The 19,162-nt window shown below is 37.1% G+C and overlaps 8 protein-coding genes across 8 annotated transcripts; 4 read left to right on the top strand and 4 right to left on the bottom strand. All coding sequences in view use genetic code 12, as the record gives it.

Moving 5' to 3' along the window:
• Nucleotides 1–449: 449 nt before the first annotated feature.
• YVC1 (Yvc1p) lies at nucleotides 450–2,480 on the bottom strand (the record flags this gene model as incomplete). Its single annotated transcript, XM_051816900.1, has 1 exon — nucleotides 450–2,480. One exon carries the CDS (start codon nucleotides 2,478–2,480, stop codon nucleotides 450–452), a length of 2,031 nt encoding a protein of 676 aa, XP_051669803.1.
• A 484-nt stretch (nucleotides 2,481–2,964) lies between these two features.
• On the top strand, nucleotides 2,965–4,707 carry CANMA_004605 (uncharacterized protein; the record flags this gene model as incomplete). The annotated part of the gene is made up of 1 exon (XM_051816899.1): nucleotides 2,965–4,707. The coding sequence occupies one exon, from the start codon at nucleotides 2,965–2,967 to the stop codon at nucleotides 4,705–4,707; it is 1,743 nt and encodes a 580-aa protein (XP_051669802.1).
• Nucleotides 4,708–4,808: 101 nt separating this feature from the next.
• CANMA_004604 (uncharacterized protein) lies at nucleotides 4,809–5,618 on the top strand (the record flags this gene model as incomplete). Its single annotated transcript, XM_051816898.1, has 1 exon — nucleotides 4,809–5,618. One exon carries the CDS (start codon nucleotides 4,809–4,811, stop codon nucleotides 5,616–5,618), a length of 810 nt encoding a protein of 269 aa, XP_051669801.1.
• A 653-nt stretch (nucleotides 5,619–6,271) lies between these two features.
• On the top strand, nucleotides 6,272–7,324 carry CANMA_004603 (uncharacterized protein; the record flags this gene model as incomplete). The annotated part of the gene is made up of 1 exon (XM_051816897.1): nucleotides 6,272–7,324. The coding sequence occupies one exon, from the start codon at nucleotides 6,272–6,274 to the stop codon at nucleotides 7,322–7,324; it is 1,053 nt and encodes a 350-aa protein (XP_051669800.1).
• Nucleotides 7,325–7,407: 83 nt separating this feature from the next.
• CANMA_004602 (1-phosphatidylinositol 4-kinase) lies at nucleotides 7,408–9,501 on the bottom strand (the record flags this gene model as incomplete). Its single annotated transcript, XM_051816895.1, has 1 exon — nucleotides 7,408–9,501. One exon carries the CDS (start codon nucleotides 9,499–9,501, stop codon nucleotides 7,408–7,410), a length of 2,094 nt encoding a protein of 697 aa, XP_051669799.1.
• A 500-nt stretch (nucleotides 9,502–10,001) lies between these two features.
• Nucleotides 10,002–11,723, bottom strand: PGA45 (Pga45p; the record flags this gene model as incomplete). Its single annotated transcript, XM_051816894.1, has 1 exon — nucleotides 10,002–11,723. One exon carries the CDS (start codon nucleotides 11,721–11,723, stop codon nucleotides 10,002–10,004), a length of 1,722 nt encoding a protein of 573 aa, XP_051669798.1.
• Nucleotides 11,724–13,879: 2,156 nt separating this feature from the next.
• Nucleotides 13,880–15,082, top strand: CANMA_004600 (uncharacterized protein; the record flags this gene model as incomplete). The annotated part of the gene is made up of 1 exon (XM_051816893.1): nucleotides 13,880–15,082. The coding sequence occupies one exon, from the start codon at nucleotides 13,880–13,882 to the stop codon at nucleotides 15,080–15,082; it is 1,203 nt and encodes a 400-aa protein (XP_051669797.1).
• A 968-nt stretch (nucleotides 15,083–16,050) lies between these two features.
• BUD16 (putative pyridoxal kinase) lies at nucleotides 16,051–17,244 on the bottom strand (the record flags this gene model as incomplete). Its single annotated transcript, XM_051816892.1, has 1 exon — nucleotides 16,051–17,244. The coding sequence occupies one exon, from the start codon at nucleotides 17,242–17,244 to the stop codon at nucleotides 16,051–16,053; it is 1,194 nt and encodes a 397-aa protein (XP_051669796.1).
• Between the last annotated feature and the right edge of the window lie 1,918 nt (nucleotides 17,245–19,162).

Genomic DNA, 19,162 nt, shown 5'->3' with positions numbered 1-19,162 from the left:
TACAGTCTCACTCACTCACTCACTCAATTTTTTATTAAATTTTTTTTTCTTCTTCTCTTAATACACACTATATGCAGTACATATTGGATTCTTTACCAGAAAATGTTAAAAAGGTCGTGTCAATTTACCATATCCCCTTACCTTACTGGTACTGCTGCCATGAAGCTACACAATTGGGCAAAAGATACGTATAAATTTGACTATTGTTGGTGACCTACTATCACCACCGAAACAAAATGTACAACAAGCAAAGAGTAGAAAACAGAAGGAAAACAATGCAACTTTCAATTCAACCAAGACTTTATAATAGTGGTCGTGTATGAATGTTCAATTATCATACATATAAACAAGGCTGCAAAAGAAACTTAATTGAGATATATATCGTCTAACAGATAAACTGAAATAAGACCTCAAGTATCAATGGGACCCATCAAAACATATCCACCAGCTCAATTATTCAACTTTGAGTCTAACTTGCTTTTCAATTCCTTATTTTCCGTAATAACCAACTCAACCATATCGGTCAATTTATCAATCTTTTTGTACAAGTCATAGAATTGCCAATTTAAACCAACTTTCGTTGCTTCCTGAACGGGCTTGGCTACAGCTTCGATCTTTTTTTCAAATTCACTCAAATTAATCATGAATTCGCTATCCCGTCTTTCGCCTTCTCTTTGTGCTCTTAGTTCATCATTTATCTCAGAAGTACGAGCTCTAACCCCATCCAATGGCGTATTATTTTGTTGAGAAGAATCAACGCCATCATTTGCATCACCAAATCCATCAGTCAAGTCCCACTCTGTATCATGTTCATTGGCATCATCAGGGAGATGCTTGTATCGGTTGTATGTGATTCTCCTTGCTGCTGTCAACTCGACAGTGGTGATGTAAAGCAACAACGGCGAATACATAATAAGCATTACATAATAGTTTAAAATCTTGAACGTCCTCTTTGATGTGATCCAACTTATTGGGGTTATTGCAATTTCGATTAAATTCAAAGGAGGCACATAAATGTTTGTATCAGGGGCTCTAACGTATCTTAATGTCTTTTGTGCGAGTAAAGCCAAATATTCATCGGTTGCGTTGTCGACTATTGCTGCATAAGCCGTGGAGTATAATGCAATCAAGATATTCATCAATATGACACTAAGCAAGAACGTGTAGACGTAGTAAAGAATCGACGCATATGGTGGCACCAACTTCCCCATCTCATCAAAAGATGAACTACCAATGACGCCTTTGAATAATGATCGCAAAATCTTCATGGTGGCATCACTTTCCCCATCTGAGGCATCCAATCCGATAAATCCTTGCAAGAAACCGATAATAACGACACCCAACAAGACAAAGAACAAGATCGACTCTTTCATCATTACTTTCAATACAACCATCATAGCACCAACGAACTTTTCAGCATCCAAAAACAATAATAGTCTTGACCACATAAAGGGCGCTGCACAACTCAATAATCGATAAGATATTTCGTCGTATCTATTTTGCAAATCACCATGTGCATTGAAACTGGCAAATCTAAAGCCTATAGCAATGGTGATAATTGCATACATCGAATCGTTGAAAGCGTTCCAAAATCCCAAATAGTTCCATCCAACGTGGTAAAACTTGACACATTCATCTAAAACAGATCCCAATGTGCACAAGTAAAAGATTACTTCAAAGCCGTTCAAGCTGGAAAACTCCTTGGAGTTGGTATTCAATATGATTGAATAAAGCGCCAAGTAAACAAAACTAAAAAACACTTCCAATATATTCTGGTACAATGGAGTCTTGAGCCTGGCCGGGTCAAAATGGGTTCTAATTGAGTGCGATGCAACTCCGTTGTACAAGACATACGAATGGGGATCTGATGACGATTGAACAATCCAACCTCTCCATAGCCACTTGATACACCTTTGAAATCCAGACGAACTTATAACTATAGTAGAGTGCATGTCTACCGCCAATTCTAAAGCACTAATTGGGTCGGCGTCTTTTCCATTCAAGCAAATTGTATACCGGTGACACAACATACTCAAGAATAGATATTTATCATCCTTCTCGCGTTCAATAATAATGGCTGCCAAAGTCTGGGCACTTACAGCACGCAATGAATACAACTCATTATCACTCAATTCAAACTCACTTTGTTGCCAATACCAATCGCACACTTTTAAGAGACAAAATACCAAACACGCACGATATTTGCGAGACGATGTACCTTCTTTCCCATCACCCTTACCTCCGGCAGCAGTATAACACAACTCAATAACATTCTCATTGAGGATTGAAGAATCTGGTCTGAGGATCTCTTCTTTGTCAAAAAGAATTGGGACCACTTTGTCAATTAACAACTTCAAGTTGTTACAAATTCTCCATGTTTGTCTTGAGTTGGGACAATCTAATTCGAGTCCATAAATGGATCCTTCGTTATCTGATTGGGGTGCAGGTAGCAACGGATTATTATCCTCAAGATCAAACATGCTGTGTTGGAAGAGGATTGGAAGTTAGTTGTTATTCAGATAGCAATGACTGGATGAAATTTCAAAATAAAAAATAAAATAAAATAAAAGTCATTGCCGACGCAAATTCAAGGAATGTTGATAGATTGATAATGATTGACAATTCGTATTGATTACTTAAGGAAGACATGTTCAAGCCACTAATGATACATTTACAGGAGAGCACATACTGTTCCATGATATTATGTTTCTGCTATAAACGCTTTCAATAGCCTTTGCTTTAATGTCGTAAATGTCAGGTACAGTCACACGGCACCGATTCTGCGACAGAAGTTTTCAAGTTATCCATAGCCTCAAACTTCTCTTCATAGTTCACTGCATTCTTCTGTCATCACACACATTGAACAACTACTACCTATCCCATACAAGTACATGATTATACTCACTGTTCCAGATTCCGTTACATAATCTCAATAGCTTTTACTAGCGTCGATCGATATTTAAAATGTTTAAAGAACCACACACTACCATTGACACAAGTGTCAATGAAATACCACAGAGTCCATCGCAACAGCACAGTTTAAGTGACTCAGATAGCGAGCTATCTCTCACAGAATACAAGGATCACTTGATTGAGCAACATCAGTCGCAAATGCCCCAATTCCATCAAAACAGCATGTCAATATCAACGTTTAGCCTGCCGTTGTCCGATGGAATAGAGGATAACAAACATCGCAGCAATGGGTTGTCACTCAATGGCGAGGAGACTGAGGTGAAGCATCCTAGTAATAGCCCTGGAAATAGTGGCTCAGGTTCTACCTCCGCTGACAACTTGTCGAGCGTCAAAGGTTCAGTACGAAGGAAGCCACCGCCAGATATACTTGTTAGTCCGCAATCTGAAAATGAGATGACTCAAGACGAAAGCAACACATCTCCTATAAATGAGGCAGAAGTAGACTCCCATCTATCACAGCTGGGTCATAAAAGAAAGACAAATACGTTTAAGCGATTTTCAGCAGCCAATTTCAACAATTTTGGCAAAGTGATGGACTCATTGAAGCGATCAGCCAGTATGAGGACATTCAAAACACCTGAAAAGGAAAGTCATATTTATAAAACGACACCAGACACTGACCCTGTACTGCAAACACCGATATTTGAGTCTCCACAGTCAAATACTTCGACAGCATCAACTATTGAACCCATTGCAAGTGAAATGCCCTTTTGGAAATACCATATTCTTCGCTTTGGAAAAGACTTGTATCTAACAACTAATCCAGGTACAAAGTACATTCATTGTCGTAATGGGCCTAGTTTTTATGTCGAGGTAGTGATTGAATCTGGCCATAGTCAGGGTAGTAAGCCAGATGAGGATTACTCGTTAATTTTCAAAGATCCAAACAATCTTTCTCAAGATCCTAGACAGTGTATGGTAATATCAAAGAAGCATGATCAGCAAAAAGGGTATTTCAATATAAGAACCCCCAAGAACACTTACCTCGCTGCTGATGGTACAGTGGAAAAGTATGAAGACTTGACTATGTTTAAAACAATGTCGTTCCCGCTGTCAATTGGAGGCAGGTACTTTCCTTTTGATGGCTTACGAGAAGGTACGGCAAAGTATTTCACTAATTACGAAATCAAGGATTTGCTAAACGTGTCCTGGAATGTCGGATCAATACCCAGAGTCAGGGTCAGTCGAATGAATCAAATGAGAGAAAAAATCAAAGGTGCAAATAAGGATGCCAGTGGAAGGAACGAAGAGGAAGAACTTAAGCTTGTGGGTAAGCGAAACATCTATTTCCATCAAAATTACACCAACAGTAAATGTGAAGGACAATACTCCCCACTGGAAAAAATTTACGACTCGTCAACTGATTTCCCTCTGGTTTTGAGTATGTTTCGTCCCAATGAACATAAAATAACAAAGAGACTAGTCCAGTCGATGAAGCAACAACAACAGCAAAAGAATCGTCATATACCAAGTGTCCATCTGGCACTGGATGATTTTGAATCTAATCAGAACAACACCAAGACTTTTTATAATGGAAGTGATGGGCTTTATTACCTGCGTGATACTCGTGATGATAATCCCGATGAAAATAAACTGGGATGGTTAACTATATATGAGAATGCTGAGGTATTTGGAGGAACAGATAATAGAGGAATGTTTGATGTTGTTCTTGGAATGACATTGGCTGTGGGGTTTGATACATATTTGAAGGACAATATGGCTGCAAAAAGATAAACTCGGTGATTATTTGTTGCGTCACATATTTTTTTTTTGTTGCTCCCCTCATTCTTTTTATTGTTTTTGTTATGTTTTTTTGATAGGGAAATGGGTGGACCATGCTTTGGACTTGGCTCTTCATCTTGTCCTATGTATTTGCACTACCTGATCAGTCACAATCATGTATCAGCAACATCAACATCCCCTTCACTGGATACAAGGTTGAATATCAACTAAATGTGAAATATTGGCAAGGAACATATCACTTATTATACTGTAATGATAACAAATTGATTTATAATTTGAATTTGAATGAAACTATTCCTTGGACGCTGCCGGTAGTATTTCACAAGAGTAGCTTAGGTGAAGGTGATTTCATACTAGCTCGCAGGAAAACATTTGCGTTGCGGAGTTTCCCCATTTTTCTCCCAAATACATTAGTGGGGTCTTTATACTATGGGGATTCCTTAACTAAGATTCAACTTTATAACAATACCGAATCACAGTTCAAGTCGGTACCTTTGATTGCCGCGAACATTTTGAGAAACTGGTGTGAAGTGAGTTATAAATTGGATATAATTTACCATGTACCAGTATTGACTACACCAGGCATCGATTCAAAGTATTATAATTTTGGGTTCTTTGATTCGTCACAGAAGCAGAATGATTGGGATAAGTATATATTAATGCTGGAGAATTATGATTATAAGCATGACCCACGTATCTTGTTGAGAAAAAGTATGGATGGTCTTTTAAGTCAGGTTGATAAATTTATTAATGGGCATAGAGTGTTGAAGACAAGGATTTACCGTACAAAGACAGCCCAAAATGCTACCAAAATCTGGTGGAAGTTGATCATATTGTCAAAAGTTGTTAGTGAGGAGATATTTAACAAGTTGGTGGTTAAACTAGACAAGCTCCTACAGTGATGAAGAAAACAAGGAGTTTTGAAAATAAAGATGCAGACATTTCAACGAGACATCCCCATGGCCTAGCGGTATTAATAGACCTTTTGAGCAAACCAAATGAAACACCTTTCAACTATTTCTACAAAACACGCAAATATTGGATAGTTTGTGGTACTTTTGTGGACTATATTGGACGTTACAGCGTGGATGTTTCCTACTATCTGCAGGTTAATGCAAGGACTTTCTTCAAGAAAACGCGATGCCCAATCTAGGATCTCAAGTTTTTAATTGAATAGATACATAACTGAACAGTGAATATTTTCTTTCCCAGCTCTCAGAAATTGGTCGAAGATTACCTTATCCTCTTCTCATTCTCCCCTTTTTTCATCATAATGAGGTTTAAATCTGGAAGAGCTGTTCTAGTTTTTTGTTTTCTTTTTTTTTTTTTTTTGTGTCATTACACATTCTCTCCGGTAGACTTTACCAAAATGGAAACTTACCGCTTTGATTTCTTCGATAAAATACCCACAATTCAACAACAGGAAATATTTCTTGAATAAAACTACTAAAGCTCATTACAACATACTTTGGTACTTCTTTTGCTATTTCATACAAATCACTCATCTTTATCTAGTAAACTATTTCCAAAAGAGAAAACAAATCAAATCAACACCATGGGTAAGCCAAAAGTATTAGTCATTGGATCGGGTGGGGTAGGTACCATCTCCGCAGTATCATTAAAACACAACAATCAATCTGAAGTCACATTAGTTGTTCGTTCTGATTACAATTTGATCAATAATCAAGGATACTCGATCAACTCATGCACTTATGGGAAACTAACCAATTGGCAACCCCATCATCTTGCCAAATCGGTTGAGGATGCTGTTGAGAGATTTGGACCGTTTGACTACGTGCTATTGACGACGAAAAACATTCCTGATGGGCCAGTTACGTGTGAAGATATCATTGCACCGGCAATCAAGTCTGGTGATGAAGTCATTATATTATTGCAAAATGGAATTAGTATTGAAAAGACTATGTTGGAAAGATTCCCTGGCCATTTGATTCTTAGTGGTGTTTCATTGATTGCTAGTACTTATCAACAAGGTCATGTTGAGAATAAAGGTCCTGATATTGTGTTTCTTGGGGATTTTGTTAAACCTAGTAAACATCCTTTGTCGAAGGAGAAGATTGATGAATTTATTTCCATTTATCATAATCCCGATTTCAACCAAATCACAATTGATGAAGATGTCCAAAAGACAAGATGGGAGAAGTTGATTTATAACTCAACGTTTAATACCATAACCGCATTGGTCAATTTAGATGCCACGAGGTTGCAAATCAACAATGCCAACGAAGAATTATTACGTCCAGCAATGATGGAAGTTATTGCCATTGCCAAGAGTGTTGGCGTTGAATGTGACACTTCTCGAGTGGAATTGATGATTCACATAGGCGATGGTTTATTTTACGCTCCGTCGATGTGTGTCGATATGAGAAAGAAACAATTGATGGAATTGGAAATCATTTTGGGTAATCCAATTAGAATTGCAAAGGAGAACGGTGTATCAACTCCAGTTTTATCAGTTATTTATTCATTATTGAAGATGGTTCAATTTAGATTGAAGGAAGAACGCAAGATGTTTGTTATTAATGAAGATGACTTCCAGGGCAACTCTGATAAATATCCCGCAGTTTTTGAAGAGAAATATACTCATTGAATTTTGAATATAAAAATAGGTCCTTTGTTAATTATAAAATAGAAATAAATAGATTCTAAAATAAATATATATGCTCAGCACATTCAACACCAGGTAAATACTGGCGGATTTGAATTTTCCTTAACTAACCGTTCAATAACCACTCTTGCGCCCTTTTCAGAAGGAGGAGGAGCATCAACTGCTAAATTATTCATGCGAGAGTATCCAGATTCGTATGGCACGGGAGCACCGTTTTCTGTTTGTTGACTAGGGGATATTACATGCAGATTAGGTGACAATACCTGCAGACTGCTTGGACTTTCATGGAGCAGAGCATTCAATGGACCAAGTAACGGTGTATACTCATTTTCATCATCATGCACATCCTCAGATGGCGCTTCACTCAACTGAGATAAATACCTTTGGCCATTCCTAACATCAGATTCATAACAAGACGAATGCATCAAGGGAAAGCTGCGTCTCCTTGTTCTTAATGGGCTCCTTGGCATATACATCAAATCATCAAACACCAATAAATTTTGGCACCTTGTCAATTCTAAAGGACCAGCAAAATCCAATTTCAAAGTTTCAACCACATTGAATGCTTGTCCTTTCAACACTGCCAATTGTTTATTCCATAACCGTTCTTTGAAATCATTGTCCTTCATGAAAACATGCTTCAACTTGACTACAGTGGTTTCCCACCAGAGGTTTGAAGTTAGTAACGGTAAATAATGCTGTCTAGTTTTCTTGCTGAATGGTTGGCCAATTAAAGATAATGGTAGAAAAAGCCACCCAAATGGGAATGATCGCCATTCGTTAGGATGCTTCCAAGGAAAAGCCAAACCAGAATCTATTGCTCCAATTTTTAGAATTGGACGCATGATTTTGGTATCGGCCGTTCGGTCTAGTTCATGCCACTCCAACTTGATCATCCAATTATCCAGTCCTCTATCGGTATTTCTCATCAAGTAATCTAGTATAACCATTTTTTCTAACTCTTCTTGAAACTGCCTCATTGAGTCACGACTCCACTGAAATTTGTAATCATCAGCAGTAGCACCACCACAATCATCAATGCAGACTTCTACATCCAGTGATTTCGGTAAAAGGTATACATCTGTTGGAATGGGGTACAGTTTGAAAAATAAGTCGGCATTGACATACCCGTGTAGAAACATTTGAAACGATCCTATTTTGTACAGTAGTTTATTTACGTCATTTGACTTGTCCCAAAATTTATAATAAAAGGTGGGTGCCCGTAACTGAATCACTGCAGTAAAAGGTACAACATATGACTGTAATTGGCGATCTAAAACACAAGCAGCTGCTTCACTGATATACCCGAGGTTGGGAATAAGACAACTACGCCCAAAACAACAAGGGAAAAATGTTCTATGAAGCCACTTGGTCCATTTCGGCAGCAACGGACCGTATGGCTCTTCACTTTTGGGTTTAAATACACCAACTTTTTCATATAGTGATGTACCTGGTTCAATTTGACTAAATACAAAGTAACTACCCGATGATCCGCTGATGATGCGTTCAGGGTACACATGATCTTTTTCAATGACATTCTTGACTTGTTCAATCAAGATGTCAAAATCAAGTTCAGTCATGTAATTTTCAGAAAACGGCAGATCTTGTGAATCGCCATGTGAGAACCTTTGGTGGTTGTAAATGTCTTGCTGGGTGTTTAATTGGCTCATGCCTTCGAGAGGCTGGAATATTGAGTATTCAATGACGTACTCAGCAGGCTCACTCGGTTTATGTCTCAGTCTTTTCTGAATCTTTGTAATTGGGGAATATGCCCATTTAGCAGCGGGCAATAGTATCGAATTCTTGAACTTGATAAAATTGTTATTAGTGAGTAAGTTTTCATTCAAGCTATTACGCCTTGTGTGTTGTATAGCAGTAGTGTTTGGGTCAGGCTGTGACGGAAGAAACCGAGGTGTATTTGGAGCTGATCGTGAGCGCGAGTACACCTGCCTTGGAAGTGATATATTGTTGTTGTTATTGTTGTCATTGTGAGCATGATGCAGTAGCGATTCTGGTGATCCTGAATCATGATCATCGGCCTCTAATGGAGGAGTCCTGGGGTCACCCTTGTTGGATGCCTTATTAACAATGGTGAATCTGGTTTTCTCAACTTTAGGAGCATTCGGTTTGGCAGCACTGTCATTGTGGATATCAGACATGTTCTTAGCTTCCTCAACTAATCATAATTGAACCACCTCAAGGGATCGTTTTACTATTGTAGCACTTTTGGTCGAACTTGAAAAGTAAAAAAAGGGGACACACCCAGTACTTTAAGATTGCTTGTTCCAAAAGGGGAAACGCAAATGATCGGCTGCTACCAATTACTGTCAACCATAGTATTCAACTCTCTATGTCTTCTTCTACAGATTCAATTTGAAACAACGGAATAAAAACTTTGGTATTAAACTATAAGAAGGTAAAAAATGAAGAAGTATACGATTAACTAAAAATGTTAATCATAAATACTGTGAAATAAATTAAGGCAACGTGTGTGGGGATAATAAACAAACAGCCCTCATGTAGAAAACGTTTTGTTACGAAAAAAATAGCTTCTAAGATATATGTTTTGTTTGAAGATGTTGTTGATGCTGGGGTGACGAAGGGATATGTATGGTTTGTTTTCTCTTCCCTTCTCTTAGTCTTCTTCAATTCGCAGAATTTAAAAAGCAAATACACCAACGAGTAATACAGCTTGTGTCAAGAATAATGCTTTCATAGTGAATCCATTTCCTGCAACACCAGATGCGTCATTAGAGCTGTTTGATGAACGAGAGACAGCACTGTTGGTAGGTGAAACACTGACAACACTAGTCTTTACCTCTTGTTTTTTTTCCGAAGATTTTGAAGTTGCAGTGGCACTAGCAGAAACAACATCTTTTTTAGCACTTGATGAAGATGAAGCACTTGTTGTAGCTTGTGTGGCGGAGCTGCTGCTTGAGCTTCCAAAGATATAATTGTTTAATCTAGCGAATAAACCAGTGGCTTCGATATCTCCAAGAAGGGATTGCAAAGCTCCCGAGTATTTACCCAAAGTACCAGAAAGAGCACTTGAGTCACCACTCAATAAAGATCCAACGGTACTCACGATGGCTGATGGATCACCCAAAACTTGGTCGACAAGACCAGTGATATTTACCCCCTCGGTGTTGATGTTGATAGTACCAGAGGATAACAATGAACTGGCAAGAGCTCCAGTCATGTTAACATAAGCATCATCAGACAAGAATCTCTTGACAAAGTAGACTGCAAAACCAGTGTCGTTCAAAGCATTCAAAACGTCAGTAGCGATATTTCCAACAATATTTGATCCCAAAATAGTTCCAGCGGCGTTTTCAACAAAACTACCCAAACTTCCGCTATATTCGCTTGAGCTTACCGAATTTGAACTTGAAGATGTAGTTGATTCAACAGCACGTGATGATGATCTAGTTGAAGATGCTGCAGATGAGGCGGAAGACGAAGAAGCAGACGATGATGAAGAAACAGCTCTAGAAGATGATGAAGAAGCAGCTCTAGAAGATGATGAAGTTGATCTTTGGGAACTTGAAGACTGAGTTTGTGCAACTTGAGAGTTTAAGCTCAAGATTGATGACAAGACATTGGGGTCAATTGAGAATGAAAATGAAGATGGGTTTGCAGTGTTAGTTGTTCTAGCAGCAGTAGTAGTAGCTTGGTTTGTAGTTGAAGACCCAGAAACCTCATCTTCAGCTGCTCTAAGCAAACTCAGCCAAACACTAAGATCGTTGCCATCAGCCCTTTTCAACAATAAATCTCTCTTTTGGAAAACCGAGTTGAAAATGTACAACAAGGGGTCTCTTAATGACCAACCAACTCTATTGACAATGTCAGCCAATTTTGGTCTAAAGTCGGCATCCAACAAAAGACCATCAGCCAAAGAGGTAACCAATCCACTATCCATAACTGCATTAAAAATAGCAGATACGTTAATAAATTGAGTCAATGAAGATAAAGAACTATCACCATTCAAAATATCAGCAACATCAATGGTAATGTTTGTACCGCCAAGTAAAGACGAGGTCAAGTTGGTCAAGTATTCAATTCTATCCGGATGATCAGCAATAGCGTCCAACAAGTCCCAAATAACACCTGATGAATTGATGGTTTCAAGAACAGAATTTATTGTGCTTTGATAGCTATCATCATTGTCGGCTCTTTTAAAAAGAAAATCTTCATCACTGAACATATCTATTAAATCATAGTATAAGCTAGCTTCATTGGCATCCCATTTGGATTCAATAAGCAGGTCAAATTCTTCTCTAATGCTTAGTTCTGAACCTTGAGGAATTGGCGATGTGGGTATACAGTGAACCAATGATGAGAATAGACAGAATCCTGTAATGAAAATGTTTGTTAGATACATTGTAGTGTAATTGTGTAGGTGAAGGAGTATTGTCCAATTCTAGTCAACCTTTTATGTTTCTTTCTTTGCAATCTGAGCTGTATCTATCCTTGAACAACTGTTGCACGATATGAGATCTGGTGAATTATAAATTCTTTATTGTGATTGAGTTTCGGAATCGAAAGTAACAGACTAATGGTTAAAAACGAATGAAGTAAACCAGAAAGTGAAAGGAAAAGAAAAGTGGTTTAAAAGGTTTTGAAATTTAAAAGGTTAACAACTTTAAAGAAGAAAAGAAAATATTGGTCCTGTGACTTCTTTTAAAGAAGTTATAAGCAGGAACAGTTTGCTGACTCGAAAGGGAGAAGGAAGGAGGTGGAGGCAGTAGTGGTTTGTGAATCTTTCAATGAAAAACAATGTTTATAGCCAAAGTTAGTAATGAAGGTAGAGATGAAAGCTTTCTTGGTCACCTTCAATTCTATTGTTTTTAATGTAGGGGGCTTATTGTAAGAAATCGTTTAGCAATTTTATAACCAATTTAGGTTATAAGATTGATGTTTTCTTGTGTGTTGGTAGATGTTCTTTGAATCATTTTTAGGCAACATTGGGGTATGTATTGATTTGACTTACCTAATTAGGAAAGAGTTGTGATATTGTGTATACATTATTGCGTATATGCAGGATTGACGTATTTTCTAAATATAAATTTTTTTCATTTTGCAACCGAATTTAATTGTCACGTGAGTTTGGAAGACCTTTAGAGTTCAAAGACCCTTGAAATAGAAAAAGAAATGAAGTTGTTATTATTATGCTATTAAGATAATATTATATCTAAAATGAATGGGTAGGTAAAAGGTTTTTGGTGGAGAGATCTTGAAATGATGTTAGTGTATGTATGTTAAAACGTAGCTGATGAGCAGATTTGACAGTGTGAGGCTCTCTCAAGAAAAAAAAAATAGAAATTAAAATTAAAAATTATAATTTTTTTTTTTCAAAAAAATAAAAGATTTCCTAAATAGGAAATACACCTGCTACCAAATGATCTACATTAAGTAATTACCTTGGGTCATTGTCCTTTTGCTTTACATAGAAGGCTAATGAAGTACATTCAAAAAGCATGACTACCATAGATCCTTTCTATGAAGTTGTGATAGATGACAATGTGAGGTTAGAACTGAGGCCGTCATCGATATATATGTATCGATAGAATGCTTTTTTTGCATCTAGCGTCTATATTATTTTCGTCATCACAAGCGTTGAACTAAGCCATTCAACGTTGTGTGTTTATAAGTGTACAAGGGTGTGTAAAGTGTAGAGACGGATAAAGGATAAATATACACACACATTTTCCTACAGTTAATCAAACGTTTGTTCACTCATATGTCCTATATATCCCTCAACCAATTATTTCTTGTTTGTCTTTTTTTGTGTTTTCGTTTGAAGCTGAAGTTGAAGTTGAAGTTGAATGTGAGTTGAGTTAAAGTAAAGTTGACTTACTACCCTATTAATTAATCAAGTTTGTGTAACATTTATTTAATTTCTTTTTTTGGGGTTAAGGTTAACATTAACAAAACAACAATAAACATTTTCAGCGTCTAATTTTACTGTTTTAGTTAATTAAAAATTACTTCTTTAACAAAAGACACACAAGACAAACGAAACCGAAAGAGGAGTAAAATGGTCTTCTTTCTATCTCCATATATCTTTCTTACAATAAATACTTTTCATCAACACTTTGTTAACTCATTTTGCCCTCCTGAAAATATTTTTTAAAATCAAAAATCAAAAAAAACGCAAAAAAAAAAACAAAAAGAAAAGAATTTATTTTTTTAATTTCCTTTTGATCTTTTATTTGAATATACCCACTTCAACATCACTTTTCTTTCTTTTCCTTTTCTTTGGTCACCACCACCTCATACATATAACATTCATCGTTTGCCCCTTTTTTTTTTCTTTATTTATCTTCCATTCGTTGATTCATTTCATCTTCTTTGCAAGGATACCATTTAAGAATCAAGAAACTAGTGACTAAGTCCCACAACAAGAGAGCAAAAAGAACATCTGGATACCCCCACCCTTCTTAAAGCCTCATTTTCATTTTTAATTATATTTTTGGGAAATATAAACATTACAGCAACGATCTAATAACTACAGCTACGACAATTTTTTGATTCACCATGAAGTTGTCAGCACTTATACCTACAACATTACTATTCTGTTCCCAAATAGCCCACAGTTTTGACTTCCTGCAATATGATGACGTTCTTGACGAAATATCGTCATTAGAGGATTTCTCAGGTGCAAACTCGGCAGCAATAAATAAAAGAGACGAAGTTAATAATATAACAGTTAACCAAGCAGCTGTCGAACAATACACTCATCTTTTCCAAACGATTGAGAAGTCGGGCTTGCTTCCTGACTTGCTTGAGGAAATCTCGAATAACCAAACTCAAATTGACAATTTAGTCGGTTATCTTGAGTTGATCTTATCGGGTGATCTTAGCAGTGAAAACACCACCGTGAGTCTCAATGGTATAAGTATCAATCTCAACTTGACGCAAATCATGGATGTTGTTCTAAAATCAGGTATTATTCCATCAACTTATGATCAGTTGTTGGGAAACAAGGATAATAATAAGAAATTGGCCGATTTTGCTGGTGGTGCATTATCATCGCCCAACAATGTATGGATTGGTTGGTTATTGACTGATTTAGGTCAGGGCCATGCTTTGACTGTGCCTTTCCTTGCTGATTTGATCTTAAACACTACTTCAAAGGCCAATACTAATACAACAAAACAATCCGATATTAACGTTAAGGAAACGCCTCCATTGGCTGAAGATATTGGATTGGATAGTTCAGGGGTTAATAATGATGGAACTACTAAAGATGCCATTGTTATCAACTTGAATCAACAAGAAGAAAGAAGAAGGAAAAGACAAGAAGAGTACTTGTCAAGACGTGCTGCTGATGTTACTGACAATTATTCTGGTTCTTTGAGTCAGTTTTTGAACAATGCCATCAACACAGTGATTAATTCCCAAATTGTGTCATCTAGCATTAATGACATCGTAGTGGCTTTAAACCAATCCGGCATCATTACCCCCATTGTTTTAGAAATAATTGAAAATGACAACTTGAGCAAATTGATCAACCCCATTGTCAAGACCTTGTATGAGAATGGAGCATTCAATAGTTTGCCGTTGAACTATTACTTTATTTATGCCAAGGAGAGAAATATCTTGAGTGATGGTTTGCAATTTATGTTGACTGATAGTCATTATTCACCTCCACTTGCTAGATTGTTGAAGAGAATGGAAGATATTGGAACGTTCCAATACTTGCAAGATAATATGTATGGATGGCACAAGAGGAGCTAGAGTGTTACATACCACACTATACCACACCATACCATACCATCCCCCAAAAATAGGACCGCCAAACTCAATGCAATATCTCTAATGGAAGAGTCCAGAGAGGAGAAAAAAGCAGATTTTACTGTCTCTCTATCCATTTACTTCTTTACTACGTTATAATTCAAACTATTTTTCTTTTTTTATATCTATATCTAGCTTTACATAGTTTACTGTGTCTTTTTTTAATCCTAAATTAGAGATTACTTTAATAATTCTTTAGCTGACTCTAGTGCAGAAGAAAAGATGTAGTTTGTAATTCTCTATTTTTTTACAGATGTTATAGTGAGCTTTGCATGGGGAAATGGAAATTTAGTGACGGATACTTCTCTTTGCCTCCAATTAAATTCATTTACCAGAAATGACTAGGGCAGGACTAGACATTGTGATCAAATATCAAACTTCCAAGAATAAAACAACACTTTTTTCTTGTATTTTTATAAGTCAGTTTGCAGCCATGAAAACGGATAATTCTCTTTTCTTGCAATATCCGCGCACACAAACTACGATCAGAAAGAAACTATGACACGGGTGGAACAAAGGAGCAGCTAATGTGGAGTTCATCACCATAAATGAAGGAACATTGTTAAACTGACCAGCAAACCACCACACTAGCTTTCTCTTGGAAGACAGTCAAAGGAATCAAAACGTTTGTTACTGCGTTTCCTTTTCTGGATATAATTTTCTCTAACCGAAATGGGCGAGACGGAGACTATGTATGGGCACGGATTTATGTTTCTGTAGCCCCAGGTCTTATTATGTTCCATTCAAAGCATGCTTCATCTAAGAAAGAAAAGAATAGTTCATATTGTCTAATACAATTGTCTATTATAAAGGTTCTTCTATCTATACCTTCTCTCCAATTGCCTCTTCCTCATTTAGCACAAGAGCACAAGGTTCCATATCGAACACCATGTACGCTTCTCTTGTTTCTGTTATACTTCCAATTCTTCAAATTCTCCATCTCCGGTATAGTTGTAAAACTCCTTGGCTTGAATAACTTTCAATTCGAAATATTTCATCGTTTCACCATCGTTTATTTTGCCAACAATCTCATCTTCTGTATCGCCAGTCACTTCAGCATCTTTGGCATCTCTTGCATCATCAATGAGTAGTGCTTCCATGCCTCCTCCGTTTCTAGTACCGTTGCTATTAGTATTGCTATTGTTTCTGGACAACGCGGCTTTTGCTTGTTGCATACCCAACTTATGCGTGAGTTTCAATGTCTTTGCCATGATCGTCAACACTTGGTTAACTGATTTAGACAACCGTTTCAAATTGGTAGACTCATCCTGATTCGCTACAAATTTATCCAACAACAACGCCGAGAACAAATCACCGACTCCTGTGAAATACGACTTAATAGTGGGGATTTTAAACATTCTCATATCATGTCGTTGGTTAAAATTTGTGCTTTGCTGCGGGGAAGATTTTGTCGATATGACACAGTAGATGAAATCTTGTTGTTGTCCAGTTATAACTTGTGACTCAACTGATGTGATTGCAATATAGGGTATATGACATTGTTCATGCAATTGGGTGATTGCCCTTGTCAATGAGTCGCGGTTGGTGATTTTTTGATCCATGAGTAGTTCCAATTCAAATTGGTTGGGGGTTATTATATCGACAAGTTGGCTATGGATTAGCTTGCGGTATTCGTCAACACACGATTGGTCAACGTACATGTAATTGTCATCACCCATTACTGGATCCATCAAGTAAATCAATGGTGAGGGGATGGAGGAGCTTGTGGTGGTTGTCGTTGTATCTAGTGAGTTTCCATTTGTGGGGTGCCCATTCACCTGCATGGTGTTTCGCTCGTCATTATCCTGTTTCATTGCAACGATATATTCCCTGATACACAGGATCAACTCAGAATTAGGCACGTACCCTGTAATAACAGCATTATATCCAATATGCAACCGCTTAATCAACTGATCCAAGATTGACGCCAACTCTTCGCGGCCAAGAACTTGACCTCGAAATTGTCCGTAGCCCGTGTGATTGGAAAAATGGACGGTGTTGATATTGTCAACTTCCCAGCCCTGCGTTTGCAATGGGAATATGACCGCTCGGCCTCCGACATAGCCGTGGACAACGTGGGATTGAATGGATAGTACTGATTTCATGGGATTTTTAAACAAAGGAAGGAATAATTTGTGGAAAGTGCTTGTTATATTAAAGGAGCGTGGATGTGGTATCTGTGATGGTGTTTGTAGTAGTAATGGGGTAGACAGTGTTGATCCGTTAAGGTTCTATCAGGTATTGTATATGTATGTGACTCACTCCAAGCGCATCTGAAGAATGAACTTTTTCAAACAAAGTCAAGCAAAAAATTTATTTTTTGTCTCACTTTGGCGGGATAATCTCTAAAAACTCCAAACTAGTTAACGCAGTTTAAGCGCATACCCCCAACCACTCCCCATATATGTAACGTAATGCCACAAATTAACAATTTCTAAGAGAAATCGAATGAAGAGGGGTGATTCTAGCTATATCTCTGCAGTATAAGATTACTATAGGATTAGACGTTTGATATTTTTCATAATTTTTGCATCCATTTCCAAACAAAAAGAAAGTAGGAAAGACTCATTTGTCAAATTCTCTTTGTAAGAAGATTTTCTAACAATCTTTGCCATTAGTTCCAATGGCTGTGGAATTAACCTGAAATAAGGGAAATTGGTTCCGGAAAAGGGTATAAACTACTTTTACTACGCATCGAAGCTAAATTGTGCTATGTTCATTTTGGTGAAGAGACTTGTTTTTTGTATGCAAAGGAATCTTAGGGCATAGTCTTTTGAAAGTATTCGAAAATACGCAAGAATAAGTTCATCTCTTTTGCCCTACTTTTTGTATTCAATGAGTTAATTTAAATTAGTTGATGCGTTATACTTATAACTCGTTCGATTTTATCAACAAGGGTTTTCTCTTTTTAAACTTTTGAACTAATTTTTTTACAGAGCCAATCTCACTAAATAGACGAGCTAAATAGTATCATGCGATATCCTGAGAAGGGAAAGAGAAAGGGCCTGTGTAAGATCGTATAGTGGTTTAGGTAGTTTTTTTAGTTGTTTCGACTCATTTGCGTGTAGAGGCGGGTGAATTTATTTTCCAGCGAATGATTGGCATTAATTTCATAAATAGTGCGCAAAAATAAAACAAATTTCATACACGCTACCATATAAATTTCATATTTCGATTCTTTCCCTGTTCTAAAATTTTCTTTTTATGGACATGAAACAATTCGATGTAACATTATCTAATACTACGAGAAAGATATACTTTGATCGCATTGATGAGGAATATAAATTGGCAGTGAAAATGTAACAACAAGTGCTTACCTCCCCCTCTTTCTCTCCTCTTTAACAATATCTGTTTCGAAAGTCAAAATTTTTGTCTCTGGAAAGGAAAATGACTGATAATCCCGTTCCAAACGAGGAAATACTTACAATTGTACAACTGGAGAATAAGAGCAGAGTCAAACCCAATCTCGTAACAAACGAGAAGTAGACTAAACAGACGCGTTTCCTCTTCTTTTGAGATGAACTGATTATAAAGAAGAGAAGGGTATTAGGCCCCGTGGTGCATTGCATTAGCAGGGAAGTAAGGTGTACTACTTGTAAATTGCGCCATCTTCCTAAAAAAAGGGATTTACAATATGATTCTAGACACACACACACAATTTTGTGTTCGTCTCTTATTTTCGTTTCATTGGATTTTTGTGACAGTTGAGTAAAAGGGCGAGGCTAGACTAAGCTAGACAAAACTGGACTGGATTGGACTGGATCGGACTGGAATGGACAAAGAGGTGTTTCCACGAATGGATATGTTCAAAGGAGACAACAAGGTCTCTAGCTCTTCTGCTTCCCTTTTCCAAAACTTTTAGTATGTGCTTGTGCAGTAGTAATATAAACTATCGAAAGTTTAACTTGGTTAGTTTTTAGATTTTGAAACGAGAACTAAAAGAGGTTGGAGAGAATCTTACGATGAAACATATTGAATTAGGCATGTAGCAAATAAATCCACATTCAATACACAAGGATAGAT

This window comes from Candida margitis (genome assembly GCF_024628925.1).
Source record: "Candida margitis strain CBS 14175 chromosome Unknown scaffold60, whole genome shotgun sequence".
Taxonomy (NCBI): domain Eukaryota; kingdom Fungi; phylum Ascomycota; class Pichiomycetes; order Serinales; family Debaryomycetaceae; genus Lodderomyces; species Lodderomyces margitis.
The sequence above is the reverse complement of the archived record's forward strand: the minus strand, read 5'-3'. Positions and strand labels throughout refer to the sequence as shown.